This window comes from Perognathus longimembris, chromosome 18, assembly GCF_023159225.1.
Source record: "Perognathus longimembris pacificus isolate PPM17 chromosome 18, ASM2315922v1, whole genome shotgun sequence".
Classification (NCBI taxonomy): Eukaryota; Metazoa; Chordata; class Mammalia; order Rodentia; family Heteromyidae; genus Perognathus; species Perognathus longimembris.
In genome coordinates, this window is record NC_063178.1 from 19,760,588 (window position 1) to 19,784,170 (window position 23,583).

At 44.6% G+C, this 23,583-nt stretch overlaps 1 protein-coding gene across 8 annotated transcripts in view; it reads right to left on the reverse strand.

The window, feature by feature from the left end:
- The window catches only part of Wac (WW domain containing adaptor with coiled-coil), a 75,385-nt gene that overhangs the window by 45,488 nt on the left and 6,314 nt on the right, over nucleotides 1-23,583 (reverse strand). Inside the window, exons 1-4 of one of the 8 annotated variants that reach the window (XM_048368022.1) lie at nucleotides 13,651-13,660; nucleotides 12,835-12,974; nucleotides 12,354-12,390; nucleotides 10,401-10,614 (exon numbers count right to left, since the gene is read on the reverse strand). In XM_048368022.1, the coding sequence (XP_048223979.1) occupies nucleotides 10,401-10,614; nucleotides 12,354-12,390; nucleotides 12,835-12,875 (292 nt within the window). In that variant the 5' untranslated portion in view covers nucleotides 12,876-12,974; nucleotides 13,651-13,660. Of the gene's footprint in view, nucleotides 1-10,400; nucleotides 10,615-12,353; nucleotides 12,391-12,540; nucleotides 12,558-12,834; nucleotides 13,115-13,525; nucleotides 13,552-13,650; nucleotides 13,661-23,583 lie in introns of those variants that run through there. The other 7 variants (XM_048368025.1, XM_048368023.1, XM_048368024.1 and 4 more) reach the window with 7 other exon arrangements.

Consider the following 23,583-nt stretch of genomic DNA (forward strand, 5'->3'; position numbering starts at 1 on the left):
CTTGCCACTAGGCCATATCCTCAGCCCCATGTTGCAGCATTCTTCACAACAGCCAAGACACAGAAATAATCGAAGTGTTCATCAATGGATGAGCACAATAGAAAATACAGAACACTAAGTATAGAACAATACAGAATAACATATTATTCAGCCACAAAAAAGGAGGTATTTTTGGTAACATGGATCAACTTGAGGACACTACACTAAATGATCTTACACAGAGAGAATCCACAGAAGCAGAGAAAAAAGAAAGGTGGTTGATGAAAAGATGTTAAGTCAAAGGATACAAACTTTCACATTTACAATAAACAAATTCTAGGGACCCAATGCACAAGATGGTGATACATTTACCATGTCAATTTGGGTCAACTGAAGTGTTTTAGAATAAAAGAAACTCCAGCTATTAGAAACCAATCTTTTAAACAAAAGTAGAAAAAAATATTTTAAAAGTTCAGTCAATTTTAAGTGTAGTCTTATCAGCCTTTTCAGAAATATAAGCAATTACCACCATCCAAAGTTTTGTCCAATCTTCATTCAAGATTAGACATTAAATGAAGTGGCAAAATCTTACTGAGCAAAAATTGCTAGCAGGGCTGGGGATATGGCCTAGTGGCAAGAGAGCTTGCCTCGTATACATGAGACCCTGGGTTCAATTCCCCAGCACCACATATACAGAAAACGGACAGAAGTGGCGCTGTGGTTTAAGTGGCAGAGTGCTAGCCTTGAGCAAAAGGAAGCCAGGGACAGTGCTCAGGCCCTGAGTCCAAGGCCCAGGACTAGCCAAAAAAAAAAATTGCTAGCAGGAAAGTACCCCCAAATATTCAAGCCAAAACAACCCAATTTAGATCTATGCTCAAAACTGAATACTATTGTAAAACAGCTCACAATGACAAATTCACAAAACATTCCAGTGCAACCCAAGTACTAAATGAGATCTACTTCCCTAGAAAGCAGTGTTTTGCAAAAACATTTTAAGTATCGTATTTATGCATGTGTGGTTTGAATAGTATTCCAAGGTTCTCTAGTGTTAACAAATGTCACAAAAAATTAAAAGGGATCCTGGCTGATCTCATTCCAATCTAAAAGTAAATTATACTTGCTTCAAAAACAAACTGAAGGTCCATTCATCCCCCCCATATTCAGAGATTACATATGTGAGAACTTAATCATGAATCAAAAGTATTTGGGGAAGCTGGGTGCCTATGCTGCTTAAGAGCTTGAGAGCTGAGGACCATGGTTTGAAGTCAGACCAAGAAGGGAAAGTCTTATCTCCAATTAATCAGCAAAAAGCCAGCAGTACAATGACCCAAGTGGTAGAGCAATAGCCTTGAGCAGAGAAGCTCAAAGCCCCAAGTGTAAGCTGGAAGGGGGGGGAGGGGAGGGAATGACTGGGGTGAAGCCACAGATAGTGGTGGACATCTATAACCACAGCTACACAGCAGACCAAGGTAAGAGGAGCTCTATCCCAGGCAAGCCTTGGGCAAAAACGCAAGACCCTAGCCCCAGAGTAACGGAAACACAAAAAAGCTAAGGGAATAACTGACTCAGTGACAATGCCTGCCTAACAAAGCCCAGAGTTCAAACCCCAAAGAATTAACATTTGGGAGGAAAGGATACATGTCTAGCTATTTAACAACAATTTACAAAGTACTTAACACCATATTACATATTCTAATTATTACAGAGACAAGTGATTTGACACAACAGGACATGTGTAGATTACAGAAAAATACTATGCCATTTTATTTAAGAGACTTGAGCATGGACACCTGTAGGTATCTGGGAAGACCCTGGAAGTCAAGCCCTCATGAATACCAGGAAACAATGATACTTATCCAGACTTCAAGGCCCTGTTTATTGTAAGGTCTCTGTTTTAAATGTGTATTGTTTTACATTTAACTTAATGCCTATCCCAGATTTCCTAGCAGTAGTCTTACCATCTTACTCAATTCCCATTTCCTAGATTCCACTACAATACCTAACCCATACAAACAGCACACAATAAATGGCAAACTTTCATGTACACCAACATGACTACATGAAGAGGCTCACTTCATTTTTAGCTTTCAAAAATAAAGGTACCACATAAATGACACATCATTTGCATCTGTATTAACCTCACATTTCTGTTCCGATCTAGAATCTTATTACTTACATGAAACAAGCACCAAGTGAAGTATCTGAGATTTTGTTGAAAAAAGCAGACTGTCGGGCCATAGCCCCAAAATGATGAACCAGAATATGATACATGTTAACAAAATTCCTTCAGGTTATCACATTAGTAAGCAAAGACTCTTCAAATTAACCATTCAAAAACCAAAAGTGGAGCTGGGACTCAAAGTGGTAAAGTGCTAGCCTTGAGCAAATGAGCTCAGGGACAGTACCTAAGCCCTGAGTTCAAGTCCCACCACCACTAACACCACAAAAACCAACTACCTTGATTCATCATCACATAAATTTGTGAGTCACATCACCGATTTTGGTACAACTTCGTATCTGATTTCCAATAAACCTCCATCTATCATTTCACAGTAACTCACAGGCTACAATACTTCTGATTGATGCCCATTTTCACAAAGAAGGCTTCCTGTCATTACAAGTGCCACTTAGCATGTTAATATTTTTATATATAATAAAACCATGCCTGACCATATAGCTTAGAAGTAGAGCACTAGCTTAGCATGCACAAGGTCCTGGGTTTGAACTCAAGCCACAGGAAGAAAAAACGCAATGTGTATACACCAGGCTATAGTTTTTATATAGATCCTTTTTTTTAAAATACCACTGGCATTTATTGAATACTGTACTCCTAAATCCTATTTCCTATAAATCCTGTTGGTAATTTTTCATAACATGGTAACTTTCAAATAACCAACAAAACACCAAGCTACATGAAGTACTAGAAAAGCAGGTCAGTGTTAGATATAGCTGTTTCAGAGTAGTCACAAAAGGCTCAGAGAAAGGATGAAATAAGCAGACATGCTACTGGAATGAAAGAGTACTTATACAAACAGAACATGATGATGCCAGAAAAAGCATAATGCAAGAAACAAAACAAAAAGCTGAAAAAAAATACCTGGACAACAGAGTACATGAGTCTTTTTATATGCCCAAAAGGTAAGAAGAACTGCAAGCTTAGAGTGCTGATTGAACTAGCATTTTAACTGGACTGTTCAGTGTACTGAGTAGAAAAAAAAAAAATAGAAGGCAGAACACCATTCAGGGAGCTCTTGCAGAATCCAGGCAGAAGGCAGTAAGTAGAAATGAAATGACTGTTTTAAGTATTATTTGAATACAGAAATAAAACTTTAGGCATAATGACAATACTTGCTTTCCAATATCAATAACAGTAACTCAATAATTTCACCAGCACAAGAGGAATAATGCTAATTCATTTCTTCCAAAAGGCTGTTATGCACTAGGCACTGGGGGCTCACGCCTAAAACCCTAGCTACTTATGCACTAAGCACTGATGACTGATGTATGTAACCCTATTCAGGCAGTTGAGATCCAAGGGTTGTGTTTCAAAGTCAGCCTGGGCAGAAAGTACATGAGACTCTTATCTCAAATTAACCAACAAAAATCCAGAGCAGAGCTGTGGCTCAAGTAGAAGAGCACTACACTTCAGTGAAAATGCTGAGGAACAGTGCTCAAGTCCTAGGTTCAAGCCTCAGTATGGGCATGCACAATCAAAAAAATAAAAACAAAATAAAAGGCAGGGGAGAAACTGTCAAGAGGCTTTGAAAACAATAAAGCATCTTTATGTTCTTTAGCAAAGACCACATATTATTACTTATCATCTCTAGCACGTTAGTGTGCCAAATGCCCAAGTTCACAGTCAAATTTTAGTACAATGATGTACTACCTCAAAACTATTCTGGTACAACAGATTATGAATACCATACTAAAACTTTCTATAATTTTTCTATAAATTATAGAAGTATTTTCTATAAATTATACAACAAAAAACATTGGCTGGGAATATGACTTAGTGGTAGAGTGTTTGCCTTGCATGCATTAAGCCCTGGGAGCAAAAAGAAGCCAGGGACAGTGCTCAGGCCCTGAGTCCAAGCCCTAGAACTGGCAAAAAAAAAAAAAAAAAAAAAGAAAAGAAACAAATATATATATGTATATATATGGATATAAATATAGCCAGGTGCTGATGGCTCACTCCTATAACCCTATAACCCTAGCTACTCAGGATGCTGAGATCTGAGAACTGTGGTTCCAAGTCACTCTCATTAAGAAAGTCAATGAACCTATCATCTCAAATTAACCATCAAAAGCTGAAGCAAAGCTGTCAATCAAGTGGCTGAGCACTAGCCTTGAACAAAAAGGCTAAGGAATAGCTCAGGGCCTGAGCTCAAGCCCCAGAATCAGCACACAAAAACAAAAACCCACAATGTATGGCACTCTAAAAACTAAGACAGGTGCCTCAGTGACTCACACCTGTAATCCTAGGAACTCAGGAGGCTCATGGTTCAAAGTCAGCCTGGCCAGGAAAGTCTATGATACTCTTTATTTCCTGTGACTATCAAAAAGCCAGAAGTGGAATTGTGGCTCAAAAGATGAAGCAAAAGCTCAGGGACAGCAGCCAGGCCTTGATTCAAGCCAGGACTGGCCCAAAACACACACACACATGCGCGCGCGCGTGCACACGCACACACTTTACATCCAGCATAATGAGAAAATGACTCAAATTAAGGCTGTCGGTCAAAGTGAGCCATTTCAAAGTATTTTCGTGACTGTAAAATAAAATCATTAAGTCCTAATACATAGCTATCTCTAGAATTGTTCAAATATAACAAGAAGCTGTAAGACAAAACGACTTAGTATAACAGCTCAAATATCACAATTTGCAAGTTTAGACTATATAATTTCCTGAAATTAAGGAAAAACTACTTTGAGCCTTCAAATTTGCTGACTTTATGTTCCCTTTTGATAATGGATGAGACATGATAACCACTAACAGAAGCTGGATCCAATAGTTTAAAGGTTTAAACTATACTGTACTGTACTACAAATAAGCCTGTTTGGCTGTACAATTGACCATACAAAGAAACTAATTCGTAGGTTAAGATGACACTACCTGTTGAGCTTTATACAAGCATAATTTTCCATCATTTAATAAACTGTAAAAATAAATCTATTTTTTCTACATACTTTCAATGTAAACATGAGGATCAACTGACTTAGCTTTTATAGAACTTTTAACATTATTAATAGAAAGCATATTTTAATGTGTAGATTTAAGCAACCATAAGGCCATGCTGTACAATTAAGTCTATAAAAACGTGAAAGATTCGAACATTAATTGTAAGAAGTGACTTCTTAGTAATTTCTTAGTAGTTCTTTCACAGTTATCCAAAATGTTAGGAGCATATGTAAGAGTTTTACATTTTAGTGTTTTGGGTTTTAAAATACTACACTTAGTAGCTGAACATTCCTCATCTAAAGACCCCAAATCACAGTATTTTGAGCATTTTGGCATGAATTGACTTTTCAAATGCTCAATCTATAATAAACTTGAGAATTAGGAGACGAAAATACATTTTCTACAAAGTTATTGCTGACAAAATTAAAAACTTTGCTATAAAGCTAACTTAAAATCTTTAGAAACAATGCTTACCAACTCTCTAAAGGTAGTATTTCCTTATACTAAAAAATAAAAACTCAGAGGCTGGGAATGTGGCCTAGTGGCAAGAGTGCTTGCCTTGTACACGTGAAGCCCTGGGTTCAATTCCTCAGCACCATATATATAGAAAAACCCAGGAGAGGCGCTGTGGCTCAAGTGGCAGAGTGCTAGCCTTGAGCAAAAAGAAACCAGGGACAATGCTAAGGCCCCAGGACTGGAAAAAAAAAAACACTCAAATTTTAAGTAATGTAAATTTACTAGAAATTCCTAAATTCAAGATTCTTCAACTGACCAACTCAGACTTTCCTGCATAGGCTGGCTTCAAACCACAATCCTAAGATTATAGCCTCCTGAGTAGCTAGGATTACAGACCTGAGCCACAAGCTAACACTGGTTCTTTAAGCAATGTAAGATCTAAGGAACTTCTCAAGATTACTTTTTCTTTAGTTTTAGAACCAAGGAAATTTGGTAGCCAGGAACTGGTAGCTAACACCTATAATCCTAGCTACTCAGAAAGATAAGATCTGAGAATCAAGGTTCAAAGCCAGAGAAAAAGCAAGTCAAAGACTCTTATCTTCAATTAATCAACAAAAAGCCAGAACTGGAGGTACAGCTAAAGTGGTAGAAAGCTAGTTGTGAGCAGAAAAAGAGGCCCTGAGTTCAAACTCCAGTGCAGGCACACTTACACAACACACACAGAGATAAAGAAAAAAACTAGGTAAAGGAGTAAAACGCCTTAAAATACAAATCGAACCTGTACTACCCATTTACATTTTTGAGGTCTGAGTGACAGACCCATCATATTAAAATATCTAAACTATAAGAACTAATCTAATTATTACATCTCACAATTTTTTCTTCTGGTTACTTCTAAGCAAAAGGCTTATTATTAGCCAGGCACCAGTGGCTCCACCTGTAATCCTAGCTATTCAAGAGGCTGAGGATCTGAGGGTTTCCAGTTTGACATCAGCCTAGTCAGACAAGCCCAAGACTTATCATGAATTAACCAGCAAAAAGCCCAAAGTAGGGATGTGGTTCAAGAGGCAGAGTGCCAGCCCTGAACAAAAATGCAAGGCCCTGGGGCTGGGAATGTGACTTGGTAGTAGGGTAGTGTTTGCCTAGCATGTATGAAACCCTGGGTTCCATTCCTCAGCACCACATAAACAGAAAAGGCTGGAAGTGGTTCTGTGGCTCAAGTGGTAGAATGCTAGCCTTGAGCAAAAAGAAGCTCAGGGACAGTGCTCAGGCCCTGAGTTCAAGCCCCAGGACTGGCAAAAAAAGAAGAATGCAAGACCCTGAGCATAAGTCCCAGACGAGTGTTAATTATATTTTAGTTAATTAAAGTATGAGGCTCACCATTTTTTGGTTCTGGATACCTATAAACAAAAAGGGTTAACCAGGTACCTGTATCTCACACCTATAATCCTAGCTAAGAAAACTGAGATCCAGAGGACCAAGGTTTGAAGCCAGCATAGGAAAAAAAAAGAAAACTCTTGAGACCCTGTCTCCAAAGTCACTACCCAAAAGCAAGCAGGACTAATATAGCCCAAGTAGTGTAACACCAGCCAAGCAAATCAAGTAAGTTGACTCCCAATACCGCCAAAAATTCAAAGTTAACAAAAAAGAACTTATTGGCCAAAAAAATCTTAAATTTATAGTTTCATCTAAGATTGTAATAATCTACATTCAATTTAAGAAGTACTAAAAGATATAATCTCTGTATATGCTATATATGAAAGTTGCAGTAGTAACATAAAAACTTTAGGAGTAAAAAAAATCTGCAATCCCCACTTTTTTATAATGTATCCATTACCCCTGACATGACACTAAGAATATACAAGAAAAAAAAAATCCAGTAAGAACTGAAAACAGTATGTAGTATGTAGTATATGCAATGCCTATTAGTAAGGAAATATTTTTACAAGCTTCGCATAGCATACTAGCTTTTAACTTTAAAAATTTTAAAAATCATTAGACTGACATTCTAGTTGCATGTGGGGTTGCAAACCTAGCACTCAAGAGGCTGAGGCAGGAAAACTGAAAATTCAATAGGCCGCTATGGATACAAAGGGAGACGGGTATCAAAATAGAAAAAAAAAATGACAAAACTTTAAAATGAAAAAAATTCTAAAGAACTAGTTCAGTGAGCAATTGTTCTTACACTAAATTTATTTATGCATGTCTAAGGGCACTGACAATCCAACACACTGACACTTCATTTCTGATAATGGCTGGAAATACGTTTGGTTTTATATTTAGATAAAAATTTGAGGGATTTCATAATGCCTGTAATAAAATCATAAACAGGAAAAAAGCTGTTTGAAACACATTAGCAATAAGACAACTGGTATACATTTGAAGTAAAACTATAGTGACTGAAGTTTTACATGAAAAAAGTTCTAATTGTACTTCTAAATAATGAACATCAAGGATGTACTCTGAACTACTGAATGAAAATATCTTATTTTGTGGTATTCCTCCCTTCACAGTATAAAGAAATATAGCAGCCCACAACAGTATAATATAGACAAGAATGTAACTGTAATATTAGTTTACTGAGGCAGGCAGGCAAGCGGCCAGAAAACATATTAGAAGTGGAGCCTAACTTAGAAAAATAAGCACACTAAAAAATAAGTAAAAAGTTTCTTACAAATGGAACTAAACTAACATCAGCAAAGAGGAAGACAAAAGCCAGCAATACTTGGACATTCACACTTGAAGGAAAATAAAAAAAAAAAAAAAAAAAGAGAGGGCTGGGAATATGGCTTAGTGGTAGAGTGCTTGTCTAGAATGCATGAAGCCCTGGGTTTGATTCCTCAGCACCACATACACAGAAAAAAGCAAGAAGTGGTGCTGTGGCTTAAGCGGTAGAGCTCTAGCTTTGAGCAAAAGAAACTCGAGACCCCAGGCCCGGAGTCCAAGCCCCAGAGCTGGCAAAAAAAGAAAAAAAAAATAGAGAATGTCTATGTAAACTATCAGTAGGTCTCTCAAAACTCAAAGCAGTTAAGAGCAGTTTTAAGATCAAGGTTATTCCTATCTTAATGGTTGACACACAGTGGATGCTCTCTGTTTGTTGAATGAATAAGCAGCACACTGTTTCTTGTACAGGGACTATTTCACTATACAGAGATGACAGCTTTTCTAAAAGTCTTCCACGTATCTCTCAACTGACTTCATACTAGATTTGTGGATATGGAAGATTAACTGAGTCACTAAAAATAAGAACTTGAGTCTATCTTACAAGGTGAGGGACTAATGCCTTACGTTGTCACAACTGCTGAACTTTTCAAAATAAAGCACAGTATAGCATAACTAGAACTTGCCTGCAAAAGCTAACATTAAAAATAAAACCGCCTAGGATAGTTAATAAGTAGCATCCTTTCAGGGTCTATGTTAACACTGAAAAGTTAACCCACAAAACTGAAGACACTGACAGTGTAATCTTGCTACCAAATAGCTTCTAAAACTTTACTAATCAAATCCTACTACTCTTACAAACATTGGTTTATCTGTGTAAGTAGCACAAAGCATTATCTATGTCCAAGAGGACTATTTTTCTCACATCCAATTTATGCAAGCTGCTAGATCCCAATGCAATTTCCTGACCATTAATAGTTTCATCAATCCAGTAATTACGTAGGAGGCCAATGTTTCTCAGTATCTCAATGTATGATCACACCAGGTAAAGCTGTATGTCTATCCAAAGAGTCAAAACGGAAGGAACACTAACAAAAAGATGCAGGGTGTTTTAAGTAAACAAAGTATTAAACTATCAGAAAACAAAACCAAATAGCAACTATATAATATTCCACTAAACACCTAAAATGTTAACTACATGAGCAATGAGATCTTCAGACAAAAGAAAATACGAATGTCTTAATTACTGAATGTTTTGGTAAATTTTGAGCAATGTCAGTCTGAAATTTTCTTTATTCTCAGCCTTCAGTACAATGAGCTAACACTACAAATGGAATGGGCTAATGCCTAAAGAGTTAAGGATATTTCCATGGCTGGGAATATGGCCTAGTGGTAGAGTGCATAAAGATCTGGATTCAATTCCTCAGCACCACATATATAGAAAAGGCCAGAAGCGGTGCTGTGGCTCAAGTGATAGTACTAGCCTTAGGCTAAAAGAAGCCAGGGACAGTGCTCAGGCCCTGAGGTTCAAGTCCCAGGACTGGCAAAAAATATATTTTTTTAAGAGTATTTCCATGAACTTGTGTGTTAAGAACTGAAGAATATGCAAAACACATTTTTAAATTCACAAAAATTATTTTCTGAATCACATTAAGCTTTTTTAATCTATTGTTACCAAGAAAAGCTCTAATGTACACTTTTATCAGTTAGAAAAGATTTGCAAATGGAGCAACAAGAATCTCAAAATTAGCTGCAATCTTTAACTCGAAAACTTTCTTTCTTGTAGAAATGTCTAGCATCTCATTCAGTAGCAAATATTTTGTAGATGGTAGTCACAAATGCAGTTCTCATTATCAGATACATGGGTCCATGCTCACGTATATTCCTACAGTAACTTACGAACCAGAACTGATTTAACAAAAGCTGGCAACATTTAACTTCCTCAGTCTCAACAATTTTATATATATAGTGCAGTTTTTTGTTGTTATTTGGTAGTACTGGGAGATTGGAACCCAGGGCTTCGTGCTTGCTGGGTAAGCTTTCTACCAATTAAGCCATCTCCTGGACCATATTCACTATTTTAGTTGTGAAAATAAACATGAAACTTGAAACAAGAAAAGCTACTCACCACCTTCCCTCTCTCTAACTCTGTGAGTATGCACATTTTTGGCCTTATTGTGACCTGTGCTGTCACTATATTTGTTCTCAGGACTATCAGATCTCCGCAACATTTTATTTGGTGGTGAAGGATCTGCGGCGTCTCGCATCTTCTCATGTCTGTGATCACCACTACTGGGGTGACTCTTCGATGAATATTTAAGTGCCTGTAAAACATCACCCCCCCAAAAAAAGCAGAGACAAATTAAACTTGAAAATCAACTCCCAAATCACATTACAAATTTTGGCAAACTAACTTGATTTCAATTTTATGTTTAGTAAAATTTCCACTTTCAAATCTGCCTTTATTCAGATTACACATATATATATATGCTTGAGTTACTTTCTCTAAGTCTACTAGTCAAAAAAAAAAAAAAAGGCTCCTAGTTTTTGGTGTGTTTTGTTTTTTAAGCCCTATCTTGAAAACATGAGACAAGTATCTTGGCGTGTCCCTCAAATTTTTTTCTTTAAGCATGTCAAGTTCCATTTTGGAAAGTTTAAGCCAGCAAAAGCTAGACTGAGCCCCATCACCACCAAAAAAGAAAAACCCCTCAGTCCTAACAATATATAAACAATATGTATGTTTCTGAGAACTTATTAATAAACATAGCCATCAGTTGCCTCATTTCTGTGATTCAAATAAAGCATTTCTCACTTACTTTACATAACTACTTCCTGGTATGGAAGATGGTCATGAACTATTATAAAAACACTGACTGGGCCTGGTACAGGTGGTTCACTCCTGTAACCCTAGCTACTCAGGAGGCTGAGATCTGAGGATCGAGGTTTGAAGCCAGCCAGGGCTCCAATTAACCACCAGAAAACCCTAAGTGGCCTGGTGGCTCAAGTGGAAGAGCGCTAGCCTTGAGCTGAAGAGCTCAGGAGAGCACCCAGGCCCAGAATTCAAACCCCACGACCAAAAAAGAAAATAAATTGCTATAAGCAACATATATAAGCAATGCTCCTAAAAAGGAAAACCAAACTTAGTGAGCTACCATCAAAAGAATTATTTGGTTTCACTCAATATTTCAAACAAATATGATATACCTGTCGTTTATAATGGGTAATTTTTTGAGGGGGGGCCTGTTAACAGAGGTTAATCTTTGACATATGCAAACTGAATGACAACGTGACATCTGGAAATCTTGTTTTTAACTGCAAGTTTAACCACACATGCTAGACAGTAACAGGACTATCAGGTTAGAAATGCGCATGCTTTCAAAGATTAAAAGCTGAGGTGTTGACTTCTGTGGTCATTTGATAGTCACCAACCATGAGCGCTCTTCCACCCGGAGCCTGATGCACCGTAATTATTAAAGAAACTTTCCCTTGTAAGCACTGCAGTTATCGAGGCGCGACCCCCCAGGCCCCGAAGAGTCACCCCGTCACCGGAGCTCACGATGACAAAGTGCGAGGATTCGTGCACACGCGGAGTGGCGCGAGTGCGCGCGGTGGGAGCCCTTGGCAATTTCCTCGAGTTTTACCTGAACGGGATCCCTGAACCTCAACTTTCAGTGCCCCCCCTCCCGGCTCACCTACCCCCACTTGCCACCCATTCCTTCAGTCAGTCAGGGAACCCAGCAAGACCTCCCCGGCCAGAAGGCTTTTCCCTCTCGCACGCGCGCACACGCGCGCTCGCATACACACACACACACACACACCCCGACGGCCCCGGTGAGTGTCCCGGAACGGGGTGTGCTGGGGGGAGGGAGGAAGGGAGGGAGCGAGGGACGGGGGGCTCTCCCGGGTCGGTAAAGCGGGATCGCGGGGCCGACTTTCACCATCGGTGGCACCGCGGGGCCTGCAGCGACTTCGGAAGCCTGCGCTCGAGTAGCAGCCGTCCCTCCCTCCCTCCCTCCCTTCCCCCTCCGGCCCCTTCCGATCCCCCCCCACTCCCCCCCCAGGCCGGGGGCTCGGCTGGTACCTGGTAAGGCTGCGAGTCCCCCCTCCGGTCGTGACAGCTGAAAAACAGGAAGAAAAGAGAGACCGTGAGTGGAGAGGCGGCGGGGAGAGGAAGAAAGCGGGGGGGGGGGGGGGAGGAAGGGGGGGCGGGCGCCCCTCCCCGCGGCGGCGGCGGGGGGGAGGGGGAGGGGAGGACCTCCCAAACGGACCCGCGCCGGGCGCCGACACGCGAGCGCGGGGGGAGGGGACCCCCGGACACCCCCGGGACGGCCGGGGCCCCGCGAACCCGGGCCACCCCCCCCCCTCCGCCCGCCCGCCCGGCCCCGCGCGGCCGCCCCACCTCCCCGGCCCGCTCCCGATCGGGGTTAACAACAAAAATGGCGGCGCGGCCAGCTCCAGATAAGGCGGCTCGCCGCCCCCCTCCCTCCCTCCCCGCCGCCCGCCCGCCCGCCCCCCTCCTCCGCCCCGCCGCGGCCCGGCCCGGAACGAAGAGAGGCATTTACCCATCACTGAGTCTCTGCTGTTTCCTCGCATACATTACCATCAATGCCCGGCCTGTGAGTGTGAGTCGGGGCGGGGGGAGGGCGGGCGGCCGCGGAGGGCGGGCGGACGGGCGGGCGCGCAGGCGGCGGGCGGGCGGGCGGCCCCCGGCACCAGGGCCCGGCGCGCCCTCGGCGACTCGCAGCACCGCCCCGTCAGTGGCGCCGGCGCCCCCGGGCCATGTCCCTCCGCCGTCCGCTCACCACGCTCCCTCCCGGGCCCCGGGGCCGAGCGGCGCCCACGACGCGGCGGCGGGGCCGAGCGGCGAGCGCGGAGCGGCGCGGGGGGGAGGGGAGGGGGGACGGGAAGACGCGTCCGGCTCGGCCCCGCGGGGAGCGACCGCCCGCCTGCCTCCCCGGCCTCCCTTCGTGTCCGGCGCCCCCGCCGCCGCCGCCTCGTCTCCGCCCCTCCTCCTCCTCCCCCCCCCCCTCCGCCGCCGCCGGGTCCGCGCCTTCCCCTCCGCTCCTCCTCCGCCGCCGCCGCTGGTGCCGCCGCCGCCGCCGCTTCACCAACTACATCCGGGCAACGCGGGCGCTGCGGCCTTCGGCAAGCCTCGGCAGTTTCCGCCGCGCCCCTCCTCTCCCCGCCTCGGCGGCCTCCTCCCCCCGCCCCCCCGCCCCCGCCCCGCGCGGCGCCGCCTCGCCGCCGCCCGACCTCGCCTCGCTCCGGCCTTCCTCTTCCTCCGGGGCCTCGCCACACGCGCGCGCGCGCCGGGAGAGGGGGGGGGCGCCGCCGCCGCGACCCTCCCGGGCTAGGGGCGGGCGCGCCCGGGACGCCGCCGCAGGCCGCTCCCGAGGGCGCCGGGCCGCGCGGAGCCGGAGCCGCCGCCGGGAGGCGCACCGCGGGGCGCGAGGGACGCCATGGCGGACGGGAGAGCGGCGGCGGCGGCGGCTGCGCGTGCGCGCGGCGGCGGCGGGGGGGGCGGGGGCGGGCGCGGGGGGCGCCCCCTCCGCCAGCTCCGGCCGCCGCCCCCGGTCCCCCCCCCCTTCTCTCTCCCGTGCACGCGGGCGGGCGGGGGGGGGTCCCGACGCCCCTAATTGGGCGGCGGGCGGGCGGGCGGACGCCTACCTCCGGGGCCGCCTCGTGGGCCGCGGCGGAAGTCGCCGGGCGGCGGGCGGGCGCGCGCGCGCGCGGGGCGTGGGGTGGGGGCGGGGCTCCGGGGCTCCCCTCGCCCGCTTCCTGGAACTCGGAACCCCGCACCCGGGCCGGGCCGCCCACCGGGCGCCCAGCGCGCGGCCGTCCTGGGGCCGGGACCGAGCCGGGGCCGCCACCGACGCCACCCCGCGCGGCCCGGGAGACGTAAGTCCTACCCCGCCCGTGACGGGGGGCGGACGCGGGGGGGGGGTCGGGGGCCCCCACCCTCGGCACGCGGGGCTGACGGAAAGGTAAACACACGCACCACCTGAACGCGGGAGACCCCGCCGCCGCCGCCGCCGCCGCGGGATCGCCGGGGCCGGGACCTCACCCCAGGCCGGCCGGGGCTACCCGGGAAGGAGGAGACCGCCGGACAGAGAGAAAGGCCAGCGCAGCTTCCTCGGCAGCCCGTCCGTGGCAGGGCTGCCCGCGGGGAGCGGCGCCCGAACCACAGCTGACGGCGGGGGAAATGGAGCCGTGGAACGCCCAGTGCATCACGTCCACGGGCCGGCCGTCACTGTTGTGTGTGGGGACACGTGAAGCTTTCCCAATGACCGCGGAAGCTGCCAGGAACTGAGAAAAAAGTGTCACTGCCACAGATGACAGTTCCCTTCCCCTCCACCCCCCCCCCCAAAAAAAAACCAACAACACCTAAAGGATCTGCATCCAATCCCGGGCACATACCCACACGTCAGATTGGAAGAGGGCAAAAAACGGACGCCCCATGCCGACACTGAAACCATTAAGTCAAAAGGTACTTGCTGAGATTGCCAGTATCCCATTTAATAACAAGCAGCAAATGGACTGGGGGTGTGTCTCCTTGGGTGGTAGAGCGCCCGCCCTTCACGCTGTAGGCCCTGAATTCAGAAGAAGAAGAAGAAAAAAACTGAGATCTAAGGAAACTGGTCTCATTCCAGACATACAAATCCACCCACATAAAGTTTATTCGTATGGACATGAAAGATGTAGTGAGAAATTTGATTTAGCTGACACCTATTTTCCCAGCAGAGCTGTGCTTTTTAATGTATATTTATTGCTGTGTTTCTCTTTTTTTATTTTGTACTAGTGGGTCGACTATTGCAAAGCACAGCTCAGATGTAACAAGCCTTGAAGAGAAAACCCATCTGCTGGTAAGTTTTATTCGGGCTCATCTGTAGTGATTTTGGCCATGAGCTCCCTGTTAGTGAGTCAATCATATGTATTAAGTATCTTCAAACAAATGTAAAACAAGCATATGTGTCAGTTGATGAAAGACTAGAGGCTGCATAAGGGACTTAACTTTGTGTGTACCCTGGGAGCAGTTCAGAGTTTGTGATGACTTTATTAAATAAATGTATATATTTAATCATCTATTTGATTGAAGAGCACATTCAATGTTACACTTTTTGTTTTGTTTTTTGCCAGTTGTGGAGCTTGAATCCGGAAGTGGCGGTGTAACCCCCAAGTGGTAGAGCACTACCCTTGAGCAAGAAAGCTCAGGGACAGCATCCAGGCCATGAGTTCAATCAAGCCCCTGGGACTACCATCAAAAAAAAAAAAACAAACCAAAAAAAGATGCTAGATGCTAGAACCACTAAAGGTAATTAGAAAATCGTACTTAAGGTACCATTGAAAGAAAGAGAGGGGGAAAGAAAGGAAGGAAAAAGAGAAAGTAATCAAAAAACTTCAAAAAAGAAAAGCTTGGGCTGGGAATGTGGCCTAGTGGCAAGAGTGCTTGCCTCGTATACATGAAGCCCTGGGTTCGATTCCCCAGCACCACATATATAGAAAACGGCCAGAAGTGGCACTGTGGCTCAAGTGGCAGAGTGCTAGCCTTGAGCAAAAAGAAGCCAGGGACAGTGCTCAAGCCCTGAGTCCCAAGCCCAGGACTGGCAAAAAAAAAAAGAAAAAGAAAATCTTGTGCTGGTGGCTCACACCTGTCATTCTAGCTACTCAGGAGGTTGAGATTTCAGGATCATGGCTCAAAGCCAGCCAGGGCAGGAAAGACTCTTTATTTCCAGTTAACCACCAGAAATCCAGAAGTGGCACTGTGGCCCAAGTAGTAGAGCACTAAGCTTGAGCTGAAGAGCTCAGGGACAGCGCCCAGGCCCAGAGTTCAAGCCCTATGACAGAAGAAAAAGGAAAACCTTTAACTATATGGCTTTATTGGTGACAACAAATATTTTCAAAAATCAGTCCTCAGGGGCTGCAAAGGGAGACGGAGAGACAGTAGAGACCAAGTCTGTGAATACTGTATATGTTCTTGATACATTGTATATTGCATATATGTCAACCTGACCTAGACAAGGGATAGAAAAACAGGTTGTAAGATATCATAAGAAATGTACACACTGCCCTACTATGTAACTGCACCCTCTTTGCACAACTCCTTGTAAAAAAATTTATGTCCAATTAATAAAAAAAAAAAAAAAATCAGTCCTCAGGGGCTGGGGATATAGCCTAGCGGCAAGAGTGCCTGCCTCGGATACATGAGGCCCTAGGTTCCATTCCCCAGCACCACATATACAGAAAACGGCCAGAAGCGGCGCTGTGGCTCAAGTGGCAGAGTGCTAGCCTTGAGCGGAAAGAAGCCAGGGACAGACAGTGCTCAGGCCCTGAGTCCAAGGCCCAGGACTGGCAAAAAAAAAAAAAAAAAAAATCAGTCCTCAGATTCTCATTAATAAAAAGCATAGGAGGACTACTCTCTGCTCATTCTGTGATAGCAACATTAACCTGATGCCAAAACCAACGACATTGCAAGAAATAAAACTACAGAGCAGTAGCCCTAACAGATACAGGCACAAAAAAAAACCTCAACAAAAGTTATATTGCTCACTGATAGACTACTTGCCCAGCATGCTTCCAGCCCTAAGTTTGATCAGCAACACTAACGATGAGAACCCTTAAGGAATATGAACAGACATTTCTCTGAAAGAGGACATTCCATTATGTATGTTTGTTTTTGGAGCTGTTGGGGATTGTGTTCTTTTTGGGGTTTTTTTTGTGTTGTTTTTTTTTTGCTGCCAGTACTAGGTCGTAAATTTAGGGCCTGGGCATTGTCCTTGGGCTTTTTTGCTCAAGGTTGGTGCTCTACCACTTGAGTCACAGCTCCACTCTGGCTTTTTCAGTGCTTGAACCTCCATCCTCGGAATTCAGCCTCCTGGGTAGGATTACAGTTAGGAGCCACCAGCGCCCAGCCGAATCATGGTATTCTAATGGCCATGAAGTACTAGAGAGATGCACAACATCACTGCAATTCAAAACCACAGTGAGATACCATTGAATATCTATAGGATAGCTGTAATTACAAAGTGTCAAGATATTTAGAAATTGAGGTCTGGGCTTAGTGGTAGAGTGCTTACCTAGCATACATGAATCCCTGGGTCCAATTCCTCACAACCACATAAACAGAAAAATCCAGAAGTAGTTCTCTAACTCAAATGATAAAGTTGCTAGCCTTGAGCATAGGAAGCTCAGAGACAGTGCCCAGGTCCTGAATTCAAGCCCCAGGACTGGCAAAAAGAAAAAGAGAAGGAAGGAAACTGAGGGACTCGGCTAGGCACTGGGTCTCATGATTGTAATCCTTATCTCCAATTAACCACCACAAAAAAAAGAAAAAGCCAGAAGTGGATCTGAGACTTCAATAGTAGAACACTAGCTTTGATTAAAGAAAAAAAGCTCAGGGATGGCACCCAGGCCCTGAGTTCAAGCCTCAGGACTCAAACATATTTTCTCTCTCTCCCTCCCCCCCTTTCCCCACATTTTTCTAACACTGTTTTGAAGGAGAGATATTAGAAATAGATAGCACCTTACAATAGGCAGAATAATTTGTGTCAAGTTCACAAAGATAAATTGAAGAATAAAGCAGAACCATTGTAAAACTATGATAAAACTTCTTGGAGGTTATGACAAGGTAATGTATCCATATTTCCCTTTAGGGTTTCTTTTGGTAGTTGAGCTTCCTAAAGATGCATTTGTGTGTATATGTGTGACACATATACATATAAATGTTACTTGTTCTATATCGTTTATATTTACAGAAGAATCTTTCAAATTTATGTCTTACTTTAAAGCTTTGATTTTTATGTGCTGAGCAACAATAAATCACCACAAAGCATTTCAGTCTGCTTAGCATCAAACCGAGTTTTATGTGTTTAAAATGGAATGTCTGTAAAATGTGCCTCTGAGGAGGAGCCAAATGTAGATTAGGTTCTTATCTCATAAGAAGAGTAGTGGGCTGCTTTTAGTGAGATAATAGATATTGGGTTGGAATCTGAAGGTTTCTCTACTTGAAAAAGACCTTTAGCCAGGCATTGGTGTCTCACCCCTGTAATCCCAGCTACTCAAAAGGCTCAGATCTGAGGATATGGTTTGAAGCTAAGCAGAAAAGTCCTCGAGAGTCTTTTTTTTTTTTCCCCCGTGCTTAAGGCTTGAACTCTGGGCCTGGGCGCAGTCCCTGAGCTCTTCAGCTCAAGCCTAGCCCTGTGCCACTTGAGCCACAGCACCATCTCTGGTTTTCTGGTGCTTCATTGGAGATAAGAGTCTCATGGACTTTCCTGCCCAGGCTGGCTTTGGACCCTGATCCTCAGAACTCAGCTCCTGAGTAGCTAAGATTCCAGGTGTGAGCCACCTGTGCCCAGCTTGAGCGTCTCACTCTCTAATTAATTACTTAAAAGCCAGAAGTGGAGCTGTGGCTCAAATGGTAGAACACCAGCCTAAACAAAAAAAGCCAAGTGGGAATGCAAGGCCCTGAGTTCAAGTCCCAGCCCAAAACAGCAAGTAAATCAGAAAATTAACTAAAAAAAAATCTTTACAGTAAGGAAAGAAAGCTGGGTGCTAGTGGCTGACATCAGTAATCCTAGCTACTCAGGAGGCTAAGATAGGGGGCTCAAGGTTCAAAGCCAGTCCAGGTAGGAAAGTCCATGCTCAGTGCTCTGAGTGCTGGAGCGAGCACAAAAGCTCCAAGACAGTACTGAGGCCCTGAGTTCAGGTTCTGAGTAAACATCAAGACCCTGATGGGTGAAGTCGAGGAGGACTAGTGGCTCTCCTTGAGGACCAGCTGCCAAGTAGTTGATGAATGCCATGCTTGCCTTTTTTTTTTTTTTTTTTTTTTTTTTTTTTTTTTGGCCAGTCCTGGGGCTTGAACTCAGGGCTTGAGCACTGTCCCTGGCTCCTTTGTGCTCAAGGCTAGCACTCTGCCACTTGAGCCACAGCACCATTTCTGGCTTTTTCTGTTTATGTGGTACTGAGGAATTGAACCCAGGGCTTCATGCATGGTAGGCAAGCACTCTACCACTGGGACACATTCCCAGCCCACCTTTTTTTTTTAATATATAGTTAATGGTTTAAAAACTACTTATATTTGGTTGTTAATGCAGAAGAATTCTTAATGACACTGAAATATTAAGATGTATTCATTTCTAAGGTATGTCGTTAAGACCATTACTGAGGAAGATGGAGTTGAAAAGACATAGGAGAGTTCCAGAGTTGTTTTTTTAAGTGGGGAAACTAGATTTCAGAGGAATACAATCAAGGGAAAAGAACTAAAGACTTTCAGTTGAGGAAAGGTATCTGATTCTTAGATTACTTAATTCGGGGACCTGGATATATAGTATGTGTGTGACTTTCTAAGGAACGTTTATAGATGGCACCAGATTCTGAAGGATGTTTGTGAAACGAAAAGAGTTAGCCACAGAGGAACAAATGCCGGCCTTGAGACTCAAATAACTAATATCCAAGGTGCAAGAGGGAATGGGACTTGTCTTTGTACTGTCATATTCTTGGGGGTAGGGTGGGAAGGTCAGAAAAGGCACTTGAGCCATCAGTGGGCAGCGCGCTGGCACCATTTTAAAGACTAGCCTTGGATTAACGTGCCAGTCTACATGGCAGGACTGAGCCATGTCAGAATTGAGTAAGATCATCAGATCTGACTCAACAATGAATGGTACAGCAAGCTAAATCTATGTTGTTGAAAGACACATGCATTTTAGGTTTAAGCAAAATCTGAGGTTTCCTGTCACTTGAAGGTAAGAATAAGGCAAAAACGGATTCTTGTCAAATAAAATAGAGCAAATGCTGCGTCCATGTGCAGTTCAGCCACTGAACTGATCCGGTTTTACATGATTCGTTTTTCCAAGTCATCAAGTGTTCTTCCTTCCTGAAAGTTTTGTCTCACTTACACAAACTCAAGTATGACAGAACCAGTTACAAAGATAGGAGTTCGTATTAGGAGGCTAAAAGACTGGCAAGTGTGGGCTGGCTTCCAGCCGTGATCTTCAAATCTCAGCCTCCTGAGCAGCTGAGATTACAGGCGTGAGCTACTGGCCCTGGTGAGGAACTTGGATTTTAACAGTTTTCTTTAAGGACTGTCATGACAGCGGTCTTCAGGGCCTTAGAAAAGAAAACATTGTTCTGTTTTCTGACAGTGATAGTTGAGGGTTTCAACAAGTACATGAACGAGTGTGTGTGTGTGTGCCTGTACATGTGTGCGCTAAGAATCAAGCGGCTATTACTATTATATTTACGGGTACACATGAAAGCCTTTGTGGAAGATGGATCCCCAGACTGCAGATGTGTGTGGAAAAAAAAGAATGAGCGTAGCGCCAGTGCGAGGAGGATACGAGGGTCAGAGTTGGTGCGGAGGCACCGGCGCAGTGAGTGTAGCACACAGTCCCAGTGGAGCAGAGGTTAGTTTGTATCTGGGTCAGCATGTAATCCGATGGAGGCTGAGTGACAAAGGCACATGTTTTCTCTCGTGTGTGGAAGTTAGATCGAAATTACAAACACATATGAAAATATCTACCGGGTCATACGCATATAGACACAAGCATGTTGTCTACAGTTTGGGAATGTGTACTTTTGTATACTGTGGAACACTATTGGTACCTTCCTTTTCCAAAAGATTAGGTTTTATTTTGAGAGGTTTTTATAATTTTTATTTTGTAATCTTTAAGTAGTTGTACAAAAGAGCTTCAATTCAATAAAACAATTTATGAGTATAGTGCCTCTTGCTCATTCTCATCCCCCAATCCCACTCATCCTCTCATGTTTCCAGTTCCATTGTCACGTATGTACATTGAATACGATGACTATTCACCTATCCTTATCCATGTACCTGCTCCTATGGAATACTGTCAGGATGTTTATGATGGCTTTATTTAGTACCACTAAACTGAGAAACTGAGCCAGGGCTGGGACAAAGGAACATTGAATTCCTTCTTATCACTGAAAATACAATCGTACTGAAGAGATGATCAGAAGCTATGCATACATATTTAGGGAAAAAGGTTTTATAGCATTCTTATATCAAAAAATTGGAAATGATATATTTGGATGCCAAGTTGGTAACTGGTCAGGAACTTTAGGCTTCACCCAGGGATGGGGATAGTCTATAACCAGTGAAAGTGGTTGTTGGGACTTGCAGAAGATACAGCGATGTATTTAGAGGTTTGCAGACTTAACACCGATTGGAATGAAGGAAAGGAAACATCCTCAGATCCTGCATGGAGGAGCTTTCCCCAGCCTCATACCACGGACATCAAGAAATCCAGCTCCCAATATAAAACATTCGCATAGACACATCAAAAACAAATTTTAAAAATCCTTAGGCCTAAAGTGAAATTAAATTCTGGGAACCAATCCACAACTACCTTTTTGGAGTGAGCTCTACATTATACTGACAAGAGGCTGAGTTTCTGAAGAAAAAATAGTACTCTCACTCTGGAGGGAAATAGAGGCCTGAGTTGGCGAGAACAAGATCTGGAATGTTCCACAGGAGGCACTTTTCCCCCATTGTAAAGCCCAACATCAGTATGAGGCCACAGTGGTGAGAAAGAGCCAGAAATAAGCCTCTGGTGGCAATTGTGTCTGTGGGCCAGGCAGTTGCCAACACAGCAAGTTGGGTAGAGGAAAGTCCTGGGCTGGGCTTGCACTCCATAGCTGATTGATCAAAGGGAGACAAACTCACCACCCACCCATGTAACCAAGCAGGACCAGGCCTCTAGTCGAGGATTTCAACAAAATCAGAAATGAGCCGAGATCCTCAGATCTTGGCCTCTTGAGTAGCTGGGAATTTAGGCTCCCATGAGCCACCAGCCCTGGAGCCTCCTTGTTTGATTGTTTTTGTTTTCCTATTGTTTGAGACATGCTGACCTGGAGCTCTATATCTTCTTGCCTCCGCTTCCTGCTTGCTGCTGTGACAGGTGGGTGACCCCTTGCTTAGGTCACTCTTATTCTTTGAGGCAGCATCTCTGTGCAGCTCCGTTTGGTCTCAGACGCACAATTCTCATGCTTCAGCCTGCTGAGTGCTGGGATTACAAATAGCACAACCACCCGGGGCTCACAAGTACTCTTGACACCAACATCTTGCTTACACTCTGAACAGTTAGTTGCCTTGCAAGCCCACAAACTAAGGCCTATTGCCTTGGTTATAAAATGACTGGTCTCAAACCAGATTGCCAACGATCATCACTAAACTCCAATTGCCGCCTCAGATTTCCCATACCTTTTCATCAGGAGGTGGCCTTGCCGTCTGCTCAATCAGAAATCGTCTTTCTTTCTCACTGACAGCTGCCCAACATGGCGGCCTTCCCATCCGTTTGCAAAGCCAAGATTTCCCTCATGCTGCCTCATCTGAGACCTTGCTCACAGATTGCCTTTGTTTCTTCCTCAGTTAGCATTGCTCACTGCTACAAATAAGCAATCAAAGCAGAACCTTCCAGAACTCTTTTTTTTTTCTTTTGCCAGTCCTGGACCTTGAACTCAGGGCCTGAGCACTGTCCCTGGCTTCATTTTGCTCAAGGCTAGCACTCTGCCACTTGAGCCACAGCACCACTTCTGGCCATTTTCTGTATATGTGGTGCTGGGGAATTGAACCCAGGGCTTCATGTATGTGAGGCAAGCACTCTTGCCACTAGGCCATATTCCCAGCCCCTGTTACAGAACTCTTGATTTCCTCAAACTACACTTTCCTCCCCTCTCCTACTCCCTCCCCTTCTTTCTTTCCTTTTATTTCTTTTCTTCTTGTTTCCTTTCTGTATTCCTCCTAGTCCTCTGGTTTCATTTGGGGGGTTTATTGGTTGTGGGGCTTGAACTCAGGGCCTAGGCACTGTCCCTGAGTTCTGCTGAAGACTAATGCTCTACCATTTTGAGCCACAGCACCACATCCAGCTTTCTGGTGGTTAATTAGAGATGCAAATCTCCACAACTTTCCTGCCTGGGCTGGCTTTGAAACACAGTTCTCCTATCTCAGCCTCCTGAGTAGGTGGGATTACAGATGTGAGCCACCAGCACCCAGAATCAAAATAGCCCCCCCCCCCTCCTCCTCCTCCTCCTCCTCCTCCTCCTCCTCCTCCTCCTCCTCCTCCTCCTCCTCCTCCTCCTCCCTCTTTCTTCTTTCTTCTTTTGTGCAAGATGAGGGCTTGAACTCTGGACCCTGAGCTCAAGGACCTTGAGCTCTAGCTCAAGACTGTAGCTCTACTACTTGAGCTATGTGTGCCTCTATTTTTCTCTTCCCTTTTCCTCCATCACCAAATTCTCCAAAAGCATTATGTTCTTTATTTCTCTCTCGTCTCAGAACAATGATGCTCAAACTGCCTTAT